Source organism: Perna viridis, chromosome 2 (assembly GCF_037379345.1).
Source record: "Perna viridis isolate PV_CMFRI_1.1 ecotype Kerala chromosome 2, ASM3737934v1, whole genome shotgun sequence".
Taxonomy (NCBI): Eukaryota; Metazoa; Mollusca; class Bivalvia; order Mytilida; family Mytilidae; genus Perna; species Perna viridis.
The window spans coordinates 44502584-44521768 of record NC_142446.1 but is presented as its reverse complement, the minus strand read 5'-3'; the positions used below and the strand labels follow the sequence as shown (position 1 = coordinate 44521768).

Below are 19185 nucleotides of genomic sequence, written 5' to 3'. Positions count from 1 at the left end.
GACCTGTTATTAATTATAGGCCTCTGGTTTTATTATTAATCAGTATAGCAACGAAGAGTTTAGCAAAGATAAAAACAAAAAATAGACAAAAGTAAAATAAACAGTCAACATGCAGTTAACTAATACGGAAACAATGACACAATAGAATAATAACTTAAATGGTAATCAAAAATCATCTGCGTATTTGTTTGTAAAAAAATGTATTATGGTGTTTACTAGTTTTCCATTCATTTTTTGCCAAGAGTGTCTGTGTTTTTGCCCGAGCTTATGTTTTGGACTATAGATCAATAGGTATAAAAGATCGTTCTATAGTCCTATCTTCCTTTAAAATTGATCCTAGTAGTTTACATTATACAGATGTAGCCTTTGGCAAATCATTACCACCATAAAACTTGCAGCAACAGCTGTTATGTCACAGTCCGTTATCGTCTTACACTACATAGCTGTTTTTGGTTTTTAGTTGATTGAACGCGCCATATTGAAATCAACACAGCTTCATCAGCAAACGTGTAAATACGGTAAAAATGGCAACTGCGGACCAGAAAGTTGATATGTCTCTTGGTAAATATTTTGTTGAACGTTTACCTGATAAAACCTTACCAATATGCGTATTATTCTCGTAACATTCCGTTTCTATTAATCTGATTACCACAGTTCATAACATGCACGAACCTAAGACTATAAGTAAAACTTAACGGTAACGAACAAGTTCGATCACGTAACCCTAACAAGCACTTGTTTCTAGTATTCATACGCTCCCGTAGGTAGGATAAATGGTTGTATTATCAGTTGGTCTTTTTATACGTATGGCAAGAAAAAGCCTTAAAAAATGGTAAGGATCTGCAATATGTAACCTATAATTCGTATCAACTTACCTGTGGCTGTACCCAAGTAATATTTTGTTAAAATATTCATTAATATGGAAAAGGCATTGCAGAAATCAGCGAGCACAGTGAGCATTACCATATATATACTGTATGTGCAAGACTCTTAAAAACAAAACAAAGGACATTTCAAGAGGGGGGTCGACCCATCCTCCCAAGTCAGGGTTTTGAGTCCACCCTTGCACCCTCAAACCCCTGATATCATTCATATTTAGCGGGTATCATTCAGGGCCATCTAGTGAGTTACTCAAATTTAACCCGGATCCAAAATCCAATTAAGTCACTCGTAATAGAAACTCTTCAATATAACCTACAAAATGGCTACACATAATGTCATTTTTTTTCAGTAAAGACTCTAAACAGAATCTACAGTTATCATTTTTGCTCATATTGCATTATTTGTGACATCATACAACTGTCAGTTACTATATCGGATCGTCCATTACCTCATATTATTATTGTTTACCTTTCCACAGACATTTTATGTTAAATCAATTTTCATTGATGCTTCGCACCCGGAGAAGCAACCAATCAGATTTGGCTGGATGATACCCGCTAAATATGAATGAGTGATGTCAGGGGTTTGAGGGAGCGAGGGTGGACTCAAAACCCTGATTTAGGAAAGAGTAACCAAGGGAGGATGGGGTCGACCCAGATGAAAATTTTTGCTCTTTGCACAAGAGCAATATTTTTATTTATATTTCAGTAGCAAGCAAAATCAATATTTTTATTTGAAAATCGGTCTTGTTAATTAATGGGAGATTTTTTTTTCAATAAATGAATAACTTGAAATTTTTTTCTCTCCAAAATTCCAATCCCATACCCCCTTTCCCCTCGCTCTTAAAATGGTCGATAACTTTATAGCACTTCACAATACTTCACATTTTTATCCCTTAAGGGCATTTCTAGCAACATCTATTTCAGTTTTGGCCGCTCAGGTCTGTACAGATACCTGAAATATTACAGTTCTCCACGGATGGTGGGAACATTTTACACATATAATGTGAGGTAAACACAATTCAGTCAACAGCTGCAAATTGCAAACAAGAAAATGATTGTCTTTCCTATCTTAGAAAAGCTATGCTTTGATATTTATAATATGATCAGAGTTATTTTTTTTCCAAGGCAGGGTAGGTTCTTGACAATAGTGACAGTGGGACATCATATTCACTTCTTTGAATAATTAAAAAAGAAGAATAGAGAAAGAGTCGAAAAGAGTCTGTGACATGACTTTTTTTCATTAGTATATTGGGGAACCTAAAGGGAAATTTATATAGTACATGTAATAACCGTAGAGCTCACACCGCTTCGCATTGCTCGCTATTAGGGTATGTTAATAACTGAAAATTGCATGAGGTGTGCAAAAGCCTGTTTCAATTCATTTCTAGTCAAGGAAATGGTTATACTCAGTCCATTCCTTCAAAATTCTCAACAACTAGCCCGAATAATAGAGGACTGTATAGGATTTAACTAGCCAGAAACAAGAAATGTACATTATCATTTCACTTGCCCAAGTTGATTTTTATTAGCCCCAGGCTTTGGGCTAGTGGCTAAAGGCAAGCACTGTATAATTTTCTAATACTTACACATGTAGGGTAGGGTTACACATTTTAGACCCTACCCAGAAAAAGCATCAATATTTGGTTTTTACTTTAAGTTTTATATGATGAATCATAACTGATTTAGTCTCAAAACCCTGAAAACCAGGAGCTCCCCATGATTCCCACCAGATCCATTTCTAGACTAATTTTGATAAAATTTGTTGACTGTTTAATACTATGCCATTTTATATGAAATTTTGATAAATGTCATATTTTGTTCTTAGGCTTTTACTTACTTGTTACAAAATTTGAAAACACTAGCACATGCAAATGAAAGCATAGGAACAAAACATTACAATGTATTTATTTTCTATTATTATCTATAGCAGTGTTGAATCTCGGATCCAATATCTTTTATATTCTCGTGTGCAAAGTTCAGACAAGTTCTTTTCAAACTCAGGGTTGCCAGAACATTTTTACCAAAACTCCCCATCCTTGACGAATCGAATGGTCATCCCTTAAATCATATTATGTAAAAGTTTGTTTCACGTGTTGACTCGCTGTCAACACTAAAAATTCCTGCACTCGTCTGCATAAATCACAACAAATATCGGGAAAATGACGGGTATGGGGCAATTCCATATATGAACAGCATTTTTTTTTACACATTTTCATAGAATCTTCACCTGTGTTTAGCTTTTTGTTCTGCACAAAATAATCGGTGATTGCTAAGTCACCACATGTTTTCTATAAATTGACACTACACCGATAAGATTGCGACACGGACCTTGACGAAGACACCAATTATGTAAACAATAATGAATATTAAAGATCGCGATTTTGGAGACATACTTGTAATCTACAGACGGAATGATCTTAGATATCTATTTACTAGATTTTTCCTCATGATTTTCTTTTTTTGGCTTTTATTTTATTCTGCTGGTACCAGACGCTACCATAGCCGGGTAAAAGTACTGGGTACCGGCTCTTAATGAAAGGACTGTGATTAATTTAAATACGAATCATAGCTTTTTCCAAGATAGGGTTGTTCAGTCTGCAGGGTGGTGCCCAATTGTTTACAAAAATGATGTAGTCAGTGTTAGCCATAATTCTTGGGTACTTAAAAATTGCAAAACAATATTGAAACAAAACGAAACAAATATAATCAATAAAAGTGAGTCAAAATGAAACAATTTGATTCTTAATTAATCAAAACAAAATAAAATTGAAATCAATTGTGACTAAATGGAATAAAAGAAATTTTTAATGTCGTTCCACATTTTTTGGTACCATTTGTTTTACCTATGCCAGAAATTCAACCTCAAGACATTTCGGACCATAAAAATTTGGAGTGTGTATAAAACCATATAGATGTTATTCCAAATTGAGAAATCCGGATTTGTTTCGTAATTATATAGCCCTACTAAAAAAAAGAAAACTGGTATCGTCTGAAACGTTGTTGGCCTTCCAAGAAGATCATAATTGACACTAATTTTCCTTTTGTAGATAGTAAGAGCATTTCTAGGCTTTCAGAATCTAAAAACAATCTTAGAAAGGCCATGTGAGCTTTTCTCATCACTTCGCGTATATCATCATCATCGTCAGTCGTTAACTTTTCTTTATATGTCTTCTCCTCTGAAACAACTGAACAGAATTTGATCAAACTTGGTGACCATCATCCTTGGCATGTCTACTCCCAAAATTATATCCACCATGGTTCCTCACCTGAAACCATGTTCGCTATTACTGAAAATAGAACAGGGGTTGCACCATATATATTTTTGTTTGGCCCTTGAATGTGTCATTTTTGACGTTTTTGCCTATTATTTAGAGATGAAAGCAGATTAATGATTAATATAAATTGATTAAATGTTCAGTATTCCAATATCAATTTTTGATGCAGATTTCAGAAAAAAATATATTCACCATTCTGAGAGTTTTTGATGAAAAATAATAATGTAAGCAAAAATGATGGAAGGAAAATCAGAAAATAGAACAAATGAAAATTTATAAATTAATGATAGCAAAAAATATAAAAAGAATAGATGAATCAAAGAAAGAATCAAAATACAAAAATAAACGAATGCTTTTATCGTGCGTTATTGTTCATTTAAACGAATGCAAAATGATGTGTAAACGCACAATAAATGATGCACGAACGTTAAAATGGGAAACATGAACATTTCAAGGAGTGTATGTAAATCAAAAAACATATATGTAAAAGTATGACTCATAAAAATTTATGATTGGTGCAAACTTGGGAAAAATCTGTTTATTGCATTTTTTAATGATTTTTTTGCACTTTTAGCATGTTATTTAGTTATAACTTAAGTAGAATAATGATTAATGTTTAACTGTTCAGTTTCATGACAAATATCACCTTCAGTTTTCTTCATTACCTCTTTTTTCATGGCACTGCACCATGTGTTACATGTACTTTCCTTGCCTTACACATTACAAATCTGCAATGTATTTCCCAATTACTCCTGCTTATTAAATCACCTATACCTGCCGTAAATCATATGGTTGGTGCATGTGTTTATTCTAACAGTAATAACAGTAATACAGTGTTTTGATTGGTAATTTCTGCTGGGTTGATGTGTCAGGGAGTGAAACACGCGTGTAAACAAATCGGTTTGGTCAAATTCACGATTATCACCGTCGGCAAAATCAATCAGATTAAAAAAAGCTTAATGATTTTTACTGTTTTTTGTTTTAATGAAAAAAATTTGATAACGTTTCATTTAATAAAATATAGAGAGTATCAAGATTTGAATTAAATTTGAAAAAGATTGGAGAGGGGGAAGACGATCTTAAATTTATACAACAATGTCTTAGTGATTTCAGCATTTATCTGACACAGAAAAGCAATCTAATTTGCTGAACGTTTTCGAAAGGGTGATGGATTGACTCCCAAAAGCTCTCAAAGCTCCCAAAATATTGTTTAATGACACAGATTTGGACGAAAAGGTCATCTGATGTCTATGTTCTTGTGGTTAAATTATAAAGAACTTTTTTAATGGTACATGTATCAACAAAATAACCACACCTACCAGTGATTTTATTTTCTCTAGAGCTGTGGACCTATGGTCAATCCTAGGGAAGAGAAAGCTTTACCTTGGTTTAATTGAGTTAGACAGTACAGACAGAAAGATTTACCATTGTTGATAATTAATTTCTATGTTGAAGCTTGTGCTATTCAATATGTCTCCTTCATCTTTATTTATGATACTTTCTTTGGCAATTTATTTTTGCGTGAAAGGACATGCGCTACACAGACGATTTGTCCAACCGGAGATTGAGCCATGTGTTCATTTTGATCCATGAAGATCCCTGCATCTGTGCAAAATTGGTCAAAGGTGTTTGACCATTTTTAAGTTTTGCATGTATAGCTTTTTTAAGCTATTAAACGAGGTAAGCGATTCAGGTTCTCGACAGCCTTATGAGTTATGTTCCTTATAGATGTGTTTTCAATTAAATGTTAATATGATTTAAGATTTTGAATTTCTTACATGTGCTGTTGTGTTATGTAGATGATATCATAAAATTAAACAAAAAGAGACAAGGTGGAGGACAGCAGGGTCGGGGAGGTCGACAAGGTCAAGGTCGTAGAGGTGGTAGACAAGTAAGAGGAGGAGGTCGTCAAGGTCGTGGTGGAAGACAGACACGGGGTGGCAAAGGAGATGGATTGAGAGGGACAAGAGGTGGTGGTATTCAGAAAAACAAAAGAAGAAAGTTTGGTCAAAATGCATTTCAACAGGCTGGAGGGATTAGTCCTCTAAACAGACAACAGGTTTACTATATTAAGAAAATCTTAATTTAAAACGAAAAAAAAAAAAAGAAGAAAACAATGGAAGTTTATCTTTTGACGACAATTTATTGACTGCAGATAGATTTGAACATTTCTTTTCAAATGCACATTTGTATACATATACGGACTGGTAGGTATCAGATCTGACTGTTGTCTGCTTTTTCAAGTTCTTTACATGTACAAAATGTACATGCATTGCAGACTTTGCTGTTGAGTTTTTTTTTTTTAGATAATATTACTTCCATCTTTGTTTTATTTGTCAACCTCGAAGGTTTAAAACATCTTAGAGATATCCATGATTTTTTTCTGTAGAGAAGTCCTGGAAAACAACGAGGGAACCAAAAAATTTTTAGACAAAACAGACAGGGCCAGCAACAGAATAAACAAGGACTAAATATCAAACAAATTCAAAAAAGACAAAATCAAGGCTTTCAGGGACAAAATAGACAAGCTCAACAAAATAGGCAGACATTCTATGAACATGATAACAGACAATATCAAAGCAGGGGACAAGGTGGTATTGGAAGAGGCAGGGGAAGAGGGAGTATACAAAGAGGTGGGATTAGGAGACAAAACCTTACCAATAATATGAGTTTATCAAAGAAGAAGACTCAAGCACTCAAAGCTCTTAGACAAGCTAGACAAACACTACAAAAGATAAATGCTCAACAAGGACAAGCAATGGCTGGGAATAAAAGAAGAAATAGTCTAAATACTTCAGTTATGGTAAATAATTCATGTAAAATACTCCACATGTTCTAGTTACAGGAGACTTTGAGTTTACAAAAATGTGCATACTGGTGAAGAATAGATCTTATGATTTTCAGGACGGAGGTGATTCTTGTCTATCTGATAACTAAAACTGTGCTTGTTAATGAAAATTATGTATGACAGCTCTGTATCAGGAATTTGTTAAGATGCTTTGTCTTATAATTTTGATAGGAGAGGAAGACAAATTATGTGCTATTACATGCCATGAGAACTACTCCTTAACCAGTGTGAACAATGAAACTTTCATTGAAGTTTCATCGAGCTGGTAAATATTTAGGATGTTACCTAGCAGATAATACTGCCTCTGCGATCTCTGGGAAGTGTCCTTACCTCAAGTGCAGGAAGTCATGAGTTTAATCCATAGCCAAGTCTAAAAGACTTTAAAATTGAAAGTTACTGCTTCTCTGTCATCTGTGGTATTTGAAGGGAAAAGTGATAATTGGTTGACTTGGAGGCAGAATAATGTGTCCAAGTGGAGTTACATGCTTACCTAGGGGATGTTGCTTCTGTAAGCTAGCACAATAAAGATCTGGCCAAAATGTCGGACTAGTACAGAGAGGGTGTGCCCGATTGGTCAATTGTTCTTGCACTGTAACGCATGAAATATCAGCCATACTTTTTGCATGGCATTTAAACATAATCAATCAATCAAAACCTAAAACATCCAATATTGCTCATTTTTAAAATATATGTAATAAATATTTTATATTCAATAAATGTATAGAATGTTTTACCCAGCATTGGTTATTCAAGTCATTGCAAGATACTCTCCAAAAAAGCTCATGATCTGTCGTACATGGTTTGAACAGAAGCGAATATAAATTGATGTGTATTTTTCTATGAAATTGACCAGTTGGGAAGACCTTTATGAAAACTACAATTTCTGCATTGTTAAATGAATTCCTTATTTTTTTAAATTGCTGATTGAACAAATTTTATGTTAAACTTATGAGGTACAAAATGAAGGTGCCTTATATTAGTTTCTATAATCTGTATTGGGCTTTTATTTGGACTGTTAGAAAGTTAAAAATCCAGCTGGGATAAAGGACTAAAACATAACAGGGTTTGTTTGATTAGTCAAAATATTCTTATCCAGAAATGCATGAAATGCCTGTAATAAGATGTTAAACTACCCTAAAAAGACCTTAATTTTTACTTGTTTTATCTTACAACTTCCATGACTATTACTGTGGAGAAATTTTCAAAGATTCTGTACTAAGCAACTACAACTCAGTACAAGTACCGGTACATGTTTTAATGTATATGTTGAAATCATTAATAATGTTGTTCTTCATCTTGTTTAAATATGTTGAATATATGATGGTTACTGTTTATTTACAGAGTGACCAGCCACCAGTGAAACGAAGAAGGTATTTATTTGACCATGAAAGTTTAATATATATTGAATATAAGCAAGTAATTATCTTTACTTTGGTTTAACAGTTTCTTCTATAGAAATGTATTTTGTATCCTCCTTTTGCAAAAGTTTTTGGTTTTTTTTTTTTTGGAAAAGACTATCAATTAGTCAAAATTTTTAAACACGTTTTTGATTTATATTTTGTCTTAGTACTCACTTTTGGCTTTCTGGGGTCATTAATTGATAGCAAAATTTTTCATGAAAGTAATGATTTTGAGACACTGACTGCACCATCCGCCTTTCTACTGAAGTTATGCATAAAAAATTGAGGGTCCCTGACCTCCGACCTGTGATAGTTTGAACCAATGTGTTATACATGAAGTAATTATAATACAGGGTAAAACAAGTGTCTAATAAATAATGCATATTTTAATACATGTAACAACAAAAAGTGTTAGAATATATTTAGTAGGTTTCATTGCATTAAAACTTTAAAAAATGTCATTTCTACTTAATCACATACATGTAGATCAGTAAACTATATTTGAATCTGAAAACTAACAAAGATCTGTCTTGTTTGATAAAAGTAGGCTTTATAGCATTGCTTGTTAATACATGTGTGACTGCAATAAAACTGTCAATTACTAAATACTGTTTGTTTCAGATGGAGACAGTCAAACGTAGTAGATGATGAAGCCATACTCACAGTAAATGTCCAGAATAGATCACCACCTTCAAATAGGTAATGTTATGCCATTTTCTCTTTAGTCTATAATCCCATCCTGTGATAGACATATCATGACACACCAATGTCTGTTTATCCACACATTATACAATGACTAAAAACCTGATGGATTTTAAATAAATATTTGGTACAATGATAGTTATGGAGTGCAGCATGAAATGTAGCTCCTGTGCCTTTTCCTACATGTTGAAATTAACCTTCTTTTTTTTTTTTTTTGTCACTTTATGTGGTGAATGGTACATGTTGAACCTATCTTGTGCAATCAGTAATTCAAAAAGTATTTTTAAAACATATTGATATGAAAAATATTATTCATACTTTGCATTGTGTTTATTTGCATATTGAAGGTGTACACCTCCTATTACAGGTAAATTTGAGATTTTTTCCCCCTACATTTTTAGCATGTTACACATTGCCATTTCTCAGCAGTACATGCTATTATAAATGCATTGGTTTAGAAAATTTGTAACCCACACTATAAACTTGCTTAGTGTTTATATACTTGTTGATGACACGTATTTACTGACTAATATATGATGTGATGCAGGTCCAGACATGTAATGAACTTGTTCTAGTCGTTACCGAATTCATACATTTTGTAGGTGTTTCTACCCAGTAGCTTGGATCTTGTGTTCCACTAGCCCAATCTATTTGAAAGGTTTGACTTCTGTGGTTGTATCAAGCTGCGTCTTTTGAAGCATTTTATTAGATAGCTGGGATTTGACTTATGATATTGTGGAAAGTCCAATTCTGTGATAGCGAAAATTTTACAGTTGTAAATATTTCCCCGCTACAAGGATAAGGGGGTATACTGGTTTACCTTTGTCTGTGTTTCTGTAACACTTTTTTTGTCACAATTTTCTCTGCAACTACTTGTCACAGTGAAATTGAAAACATTCTTCCTGTATGTATGCAATATTGTTGTTTACAATTGCCTGTTTACCAAAGATTTTGTTTATTTTTTTATTGTATATTTTTGCAAGTTGAAATGTTTGTCCCATTTTTCTCAGCAATTACTCATTACAGATGCTTGATATTTTAACACATCCTGATGTAAGCATGCCATATGGTGGGATTCTTTTTCAGAAAAATTTTAGTACAACTTCCTGCTTACAAAGGATTAAGTTTTATTTATTTTTTTAATTAATTTTTCTCAGACTTTTCTCAGCAACTGCTCATTACAGCATCTATATAAACACAATCTTACTGTAGGTATACCATTTGGTGGGTTCAATTTTGGGAAAAATTAGACCACAACATCCTGTTTATCAGTGACTTCGTTTATGTTCCTGATATCATGGTTGAATGTGGGGATAACATTAGTGAGCTATAGCTCACAGAATTCTTGTTTTTTCTTGTAGTTCTGTCAACTTGCAATAACACAAAATCACCACGATCTGAAGGAACTGTAGTAATTTAAAGTTTACAGCTTTTTTTTTGCGAAGGATAATAAACAAATATGAATTTTAAAGAATTATAGAATTTTTAAAAAGATATTAGTATGTTTTCTCATATTCTTTACACAGAGGCAAGAGAAACAGACAGAGATTAAAAAGATTACCCACCTTAAGAAAACAAATACAGGTAAAGATTGATGCAAATATAAATTAAAACATATAATTTTGCACATCTGTCAAAATCCAAATTACAAACAATTGAAATATTTTCAGTTTAGAAACATGTATCTTATAATATTGCAGTTAATTACTGTGAAAATAACTTTTTGAGAGGATGTGTGGTAGATAAAATATTGCAGTAAATTACTGTGGAAACAACTGAATTTTAGGATTGGATGTGTGGTTAATGGTGTTCCATGTAATGTTATTTTCAGTTGAAATAGAATCTCCCAAAAAAGATTGCTCCCTCTTCTAATTTATGTTCCTATTTTATGTCAGATTTGTGCCTCATTTTTTCATTGATTTCTAATTTTAAACATCCACATTTCTTTAAAAAAAAATATTTTAAATGTGTTGTTGTAGATTGTATTTCATGTATTATAAGTGTAAGTTTGCAAATGTACGACATGGCTTTGTGTAAATTTCATTTTTTTAAATTTTTTGTAGGATGCTTTAACATTGGTCTTTTAACTATAAAATCACCACATAATATTTAATGTATTACAGGAATTGAAGCCAACACATTCTGTAGAGTATAGGATGGATAAACAGATATTTGCCCAGCCATCTGTAAGTTTTAGGAGTAATTTGAATTTCTATGGAAGACATTTTTGTTCTAGGAATTTCATAATTTAGTTTGATGTACAGTTGACTCCACTTAATCACGTATCGCTTTATTGCATATTTCGGTTATTAGCATAATTTTCTCCTGCACAAAACCATTTCCTATTATTCTATTAGGGAAAAAATCGCTTATTTGCATAGGCCTTGGAGGTGCATTTCGGTTTATTGCATAGAGAATTTTGCCTCATCCAGGTAAAGACAGGTTTTCCCAAATTCTATTTTAAGCCTTCGGGTCATAAATATGTCAATCATATTTATTGTTGTAAAAACTAGATTATCATCGATTAGGAGGTGTTAATAATGGATTAAAAACATAATGGACATAAAAGACAATATAAATGATTTCTAATTACATTAAATAAACAAGCACCTAGGTGAACAATGACTTCTGACGACACGCCAACCATCACCTTATGATGCGGCTTGGGGTTCGGCTTGGGGTATTTTTTGTCCCAATTTAAATTCTTCCGACTACAAATGATTATCAATGTAAATTTAATTTTCTTTAATGAGCTGAACAGTTTTGAGTGAGCTTTGGTTACTAGGCATAAATATCATACGAAAATTAAAAGTCATTCATTCAGTACAATGTCTAATGAAATTCAACTACCCTAAGGTGCCCCATTCTATCCACACTTCATAGGAATATATCGAGGTCAATGACACGTAAAATACACAACTATCAGTGTACCATGGTGATTGAACAGAGGAATAAAAACACACAGACCATTTCAAAAGCCCACAAACTGCAAACAATGATGAATATTACACTGAATCCAGGCTGAAATATGAAATATGGGATTTTCTTTCATAGAAAGGTCTGGAAATTACTTGACTATTTATAGATGAGAAACACGTGGTTTTTCTTATAAATACACACATCGTAAAGAAGGTCAATAAACAAGACAAACACAATATATATTATTATTTATTGATAAAAGAACAATACAATGAGAAGGTCTATAACAATTAAATACCAGATCAGAAATGTTGAACTGTGATATCCCTGGTTGATCCACAGTATCGCTGTCTTACCTGAACTCAAACTTCCGGTAAAATCGTAATTTCGGTTATAAGAATAGCCCGGTTATTTGCATAATTTTTACTGGCAAATACGCTATGCAATTAAGCGGAATCCACTGTACTTCTAAAGTGGAACACTTCTTCTCTTCATATGATTATACATAGATATCAGGTTTCTGAAACTCCAGATTGCGTAGCTGGACTTAATGTTAACCTGTTATAAAATTGAATGTTGATTTAAAGACAGAACTACTGTGAGCATTTTCACAAAGAAAAATGCTCCCTACTTCAATTGCAGAAAAATATTGATTATCTGCCTTTGCAGTTCTATGACAATAATTATATTCCTATGTGTGTAATTTTTATAAACTCCCCAAGCTTTGTTGGAATATAATAAAAATGTTATCTTGGATATTTTAAATGCAATATATTATGAGTATTGAAGAGGATGTCTGAGGTCTCTAATTATGAAATAAAATATCTTTAATCTTCACCTGTACACCACAGTTCATTACTAATATTCATTTATATTAGAGCCCCACTAATACTATTTTGCAGAAATGGAAATAGGCCTACCAAAGATTATTTATTTCATGTCTTTATAAGGGTAATAAATACGAATAAAAATATAACAATATAAGTACTGAGAGCTTTATTTCAGTCTGACAGGAACTTACATGCAGGGAAGTTTTCTGGGATTTATGGATTTAGTGCAGAAAATATGACAGAATAGTTCATAATGAGAAAAAAAAAAACTAAATCTAGTGTTAACTAGTTTTGTATGTGAACAGAAAAGTGGTCCCAAGTCTACTAGAACATTGGTCGACATTGACACCTTGGAACTTTGTCCTCTTACAGATTAAACCTGCCTCATATTATCAGTTTAAAGTATATCTTTATTTTGTTACCAATCTATTTCACATATCTATTTCAGACTGGATTAAGTCTCAGTGAAAGATTCAAACAAGAGGGAAGGAAGGTATTTTTCTGAGGGATACTCATGGCAGTACTTAAATGTTTTGATTAAAGTTTGATTGTTATTGAATGGATTGGGCAGATAGAAACAGATACATGATATAATTAAATGGTTGTGGAAGGAACTATACTTAATGCTAGTGTTAGATAAATGATACAGATGATCTCTGAGTTAATTTTTTGTATTTCTTACACTTTTTCTTTGTTTTGATAAATGTGAATCGGTCATGATTCATTGTTAGTTACTCTTGACTTCATTTTTATATGCTCCTATTTTGATGGATTTATAATTGTATGTCTCTGCTTGGCCATATGTGTATTTGCAGTACAATAACTAAAAAGGTCTTTTAATACTTTCTTTGTGGTAGAATGTTAGGAGAGCAATGATATACGGTACTAAAATATATCACAGTATTTTGCTCAACAATATGATATACAATACTAGTGAGGCCACTTACGATACTGGCAATGTTGATTTTTTTTAGAAAGTAAAAAAAATGTGCAGTATCATTTGTTAAAACATAATTCATCGTTAAATATTCAGTTTGGAAAAATACCTTTGATTTTACGTTGTGTGTGAAACTTATGTTCTGGGTTACTTATTATTCATATAGGTGGGCTTAATGGAAAAAAAATGGAAACTGGCATGGGACTAGAGCCACCATTGTCTGGGTATTTGTTCATTTTGTGTATCGTGATACATATCGTCAATTGTCCCCAGTATCACAGTACATATTGTTTGTGGTTCAGGTGTCTAGTTGCAGCTCTATAGAATGTTCATCTTAATGAATGGAATATTCCCTTCATATTTTAATTTTTGTTTTTGAGATATGTAACTTAAAAAAAAAATAGAATGATACATATAAGCATACCATGTGTATCGTGCTTATTAAAAGGCTAGTATATAGACAAAAATCCAAGAAGGAATATATGTAAGTTGCACTACTTGTGCACACACATGGAGTATTGTGTCAAATATACCCTACTTTTTGACAAAATGTTAGCAAGGAGTTTTATTTTAGATAAGGTGCTCTTAAAATTATTTGTTTTATGTTTGTATGATATTATGTGTTGTTTATGAAATCTAAGGTACTGACCGTAGTATGGTTTATAAATAGTAATGGCCTTGAATAAAATGACCAAAAACAATTTTCATTATGATTTTGAAGATTTTTCTATTAAATGTCAATGGTTGTTCTCAACTACATACTGGTTTATGAAGTCGATTCCTATTCTATGTGTAAAAAAAAAATCATTGAAAGATTTGTCATTCTTCTGATTCCATTTATCTTCTATGACAAACGGTCCATAGCAGACAGGTGCAAGCGACTGTGTCTGTCATGGGTACAATTGACTATCACAACATGCTAAGTTTAAGTTGTCCAGCAAAGTTCAGAGGATTAGTGAATTAATCCAACTTTTTTACGCAGGTCTACATCTGTGTATGACAATGATTGTATATTTACTGGTATTAAAATTTTACAAAAACTTATGAATTAATTACTATATAAGGGATTTTACCGGGTGATTACTGTTAATTGCATGTTGTTAATTGACACCCAGTAATACGACACTTGTTTTATGCAATTTTCTCTGACTTGTATTGTAATTCCACACCTAAAAAGGAAGAAATACGTTGTCATCTATTGAAGATCTGGGATTTCTTCTACTCGTGTTGAGAAATTCTGTCTTTTCAATTGTTCTGTTGGGCTCCACTATTAAAAGATAGAATTTCTCACACACTTGTAAGAAATCCCAGATCCTTAATTGAGACTCGTGTAAGAACCTATTGATCTTCAAAGCCTCTGTTTTAGAAGAACCTACAAAATGAGTGAGATTAGAATGCCTTTTTAAATAGAAAATTTATGTTTATCTTCATGACAAACATAGTGCAAGTATTTTTTTTGTTTTATTAGTATTGATTTTTTTATTAATTTGGTATATAATCTGTTCACAATAGATAGTAAGCTATATAAGGTGCCATTTTTAGCTCACATGGCCAAAGGCCATGTGAGCTATTGCCATCACTTGGCGTTCGTCGTCGTCGTCCATTAACAATTTTTAAAAAATCTCCTCCTCTGAAACTACTGAGAGGAATTATATGAAATTTTGTACAGCTGTTCCTTATGGTATTTTGCAGAAAAGTTGTGTTTAGATTTTTGATTCATCAAAAAACATGGCGGAAGTCACTAAAAATAGAACATAGGGATCAGACTGTAGTTTTTCGCATATATCTCCAAAACCGATAGGTTTAGCCAAATTCTGATGTGGATTAAAGAGTTCAGCATGATGAAATCTATCTGTGGTCAAATTTTCATATTAATCTGTCAAGCCATTTAGGAGTTAATGCCCTTTTTTATGTTTTTTGCTATTTTTAATGTTTCTGTCAAAAATGTTTCCTCTGGTCCCACTCAACCAATTTGAACCAAACTTTGTATGAATGTTCCTTGGGGTATCTTGCACAAAATATATGTTTAGATTTTTGATCCATCAAAAAACATGGCAGCTGTTTCTACAAATAGAACATAGGGGTCAGGCTATTTTTTCGCATATATCTCAAAAACTAATGTTTAGCCAAATTCTGTCAGGGTAGAAGTGTTCAGCATGATGAGCTCTATCTGTGGTCAAATTTTCATTTTAATCTGTTAAGCCAATTGCCCTTTTTTGCAATTTTTAATGTTATTTCTTTTAAAAATCATCTCCTCTGACTGTCTGACACTACTTGGCCAATTGGAACCAAAGTTGGTATGAATGTCCTTGGGGTATTTTGCACAGAAGTTCTTCTTAGATTTTTTATGCATAAATAAAATGGCCTCCATTACCAAAAATAGAACATAGGGGTCAGACTGTAGATTTTCGATTTCATATCTCCAAAACAGTTCTGATTCAAATTTTGACATGGGGTAAAAGTGATCAACATGATTAGATCTATCTGTGGTCAAATTTTCATTTCTATCTGTTAGGTCATGTAATGATCCTTATAAGTCCTAACAATGTCTTCTTGAATCAAAATTGTTAGACAACATGTTAAATTTATTGCCACTGAAAGACAAAATTAAACCAGGTGAGCGATTCAGGCTCTTGGGAGCCTCTTATTTTCCGTATTACAATAGATATTATTCTTGCTTTTTTTTTTTTTTTATAAAAAGCAGATCATTTAATTGTATGGGAACTATAAATATTTGGGTTTTTGATCCTTCAGGATAAAAAAAACAACTTATGTCACCAGTCTATGTTTGGAACTTCCCTACTACTTCTGAACTCTACATAAAAATATAGTACAAATTAAATCCTTCTCATATCATTCAAAACCTCTTTTATTAACAGTAAATATGTTTCAGCACAATATAACCCATCATTTAAGCAAAATAAATTTAAGCTCTAGTCTTCAATCCAAATGAAGATTTGAGGGACTCCGTTCTGGCCTTGAAAGATGTTTAGTAATAAAATTCCTGATGGGAATTTAGCTCTTTCAAAATGGGTCATGATATATTAAATGTTTAAGCATGTTCCTTTTTACAGACTTGTCAGTCAAATTTGTTATCCTATCATTAATGTTTTATGATTTTAAAAATAATTATCAGGAAGTTAAGAGTAGTGATTGTAACCAAGTAGAATTGGCGGGAAAATTCAAATTGATAAAAGTGTCTAGTTTTGAAAATTCTAATTATTATCTTAATCTGAATATATTTGGTTTTATTTGAGTATAATTACAGTGTATGATAAACACTCAGTTAAAATAGTTTTTCATTGCAAATGCAAATTAACACAAAAAAATTGGAAAAAAGATGGAAAAAAGATGAAATGGAACAAAATGTAAAATGTAAATGTATGTAAAGTTAATTGGAAACTGTTTAAATATTGATTACAGTCAATATTTCAGGAATCTGTAATAAAGATTGACATTCAGTTCCTATGTACTAGGAAAAAACAATTTTTTTAAATAATAATAATATAGAATAGACAATGTATGATGTTTCATTTTAAATTGTGCAATCTTTGAAAGTTTGTTCTTGTTACAATTTTCACAGTAATCAATAACAGCACTTAGATTTTTGTTTGTTTGTACTTACATGAACATTAATGTTGGTAGTGAGTCTTCCTTTTTTTTGTTACTATATATAGTGATATGGAATAAATTAGAGATTTGTTCATTATTATAGCAACAGCAATGTATTTATTGAATGTTACCTATGTAAAAAATTTTAATTATGTTGTGAATAACCAAAATATAAATACTTATGCCAAGACTGCTTAAAATTTATTCTTGTGCAGAATGATTTCTGTGCACTTGTTAAATCTGTGTGATCTTCCACACTTCATCATGTTTTAGTTATTCACAAATTCCAATTGATCATCTGATTATTCAGTGTTTATTATAGGAGAATCCTATTCCAAATAAAGAGTTTGTAAACTTGTTGTAATCAAATGGGACAGCAATATCCATCTCACTTCTTTGTACTTCGAAAAATGGATTGTTGACTAGTAAAACATTTGCAATATAATTTCTTATGTTCCATATACTGTACTGTTTTTTGGGGGGAGATACATATGATTAAATTGACTTTTTAATTTGAAGGGTAGTTAATTATTGAGAATTGAATCCCTTTTCCTTGGAAGTCACGTCAGTGGCTTCGAGTATAGTAAGTATAAGAATGACAAAAGGCTTCCGGCAGATAACTTCACAGACGGAAATGCTTTAATCAAATTAATGCGTGATTCTCTTAAATTTTAAATATATCACCAATATCTCAACTGAGTGATATTTCAAACATTTTAAGTGTTAATTTTCAACTAAATATTGTCCAACTGGTAAATCGAGATGCCAAACTATTTCTTGCGCTTGGCCGTGTAGTAATTTCAAAGAAGCCAAAAGGTACCAGTATCGTATTGCATATCCCTGAGTGGGTGTATGTCAAAACATGGATGCTATTAAAATATAGTGCATTTTCTTTTTGCCTCTCTACAAACTAATGTTTTGTCAAAGGATATGAACAATGACACATAAAATAGAGCAAACATCACACTGTAAGATGAAGAACTTTTTTAAAAGAAGATCTAACATAATAACATAAAAATGTTCCACTGAAAAGGTTGGTTTGATGAGTGCAAAACGAAAGTGAAAGTATGGAAAATTGCTATTTATAGTTCAAGACTACTTTTCTGTCCGATCTTTGTGGACTCACCCTAATTTCTTCGCGGGAAATTATTTTTCACATGTCCTTAGAAATGCTACATAAGTGAAAGTTTTATTGAATCAATTTACATATTTTTTTAAAAATCCTGAAAATATGCACTTCACTATAGAAGTCTATGGGAAAATAAATACGATACTGAGACCAAAAGTTCAAAAAGCCAATACAATTTAATCTCTCTTTGGGTGGTGTTGGATTTTAACTATGCCCCGTGAATGGTATTATAATCAAAATCATTTTATCAAGAAGCGTCATATTCAACATCATCAGCTTCCTTTTTTTCAAGTTTAAGGTCTTAAGAACATAAACAAATGCAATAATCTTATTTTCATGTTATTTGTGTACATCTTTGTTTTGTTTTGCCGCAGATTGCAAGGGAAATGTGGGTTCAACACCAAAATGTTCTCAAACCTTAGTCTATGTCATGACCGGCACTCTAGCACATTGCTTAAAAAATAACCATCGGGAACCTATCTTGCAGGTTGCATGCCAAGCGGCTTCCGAGTTTCAGCACATTCGGTGCTTTGATTATCTTAATCACCTAAGTCCTGAAATAAATCTGTTTGACACAACAGAGAAAAATGACCAAAAGTGATACCCTGCATAATGTTAAATGTTAGTCCATGTCTGCTTGTCTGCCCGT

At 32.2% G+C, this 19185-nt stretch overlaps 1 protein-coding gene across 1 annotated transcript; it reads left to right on the top strand.

Moving 5' to 3' along the window:
- Positions 1-436: 436 nt before the first annotated feature.
- On the top strand, positions 437-17925 carry LOC148625270 (uncharacterized). The gene is made up of 8 exons (XM_088568727.1): positions 437-561; positions 5959-6218; positions 6549-6962; positions 8349-8377; positions 9029-9106; positions 10636-10693; positions 11233-11295; positions 13307-17925. The coding sequence occupies exons 1-8, from the start codon at positions 525-527 to the stop codon at positions 13361-13363; spliced, it is 996 nt and encodes a 331-aa protein (XP_088424853.1). The 5' UTR covers positions 437-524; the 3' UTR covers positions 13364-17925.
- The last annotated feature ends 1260 nt before the right edge of the window (positions 17926-19185 follow it).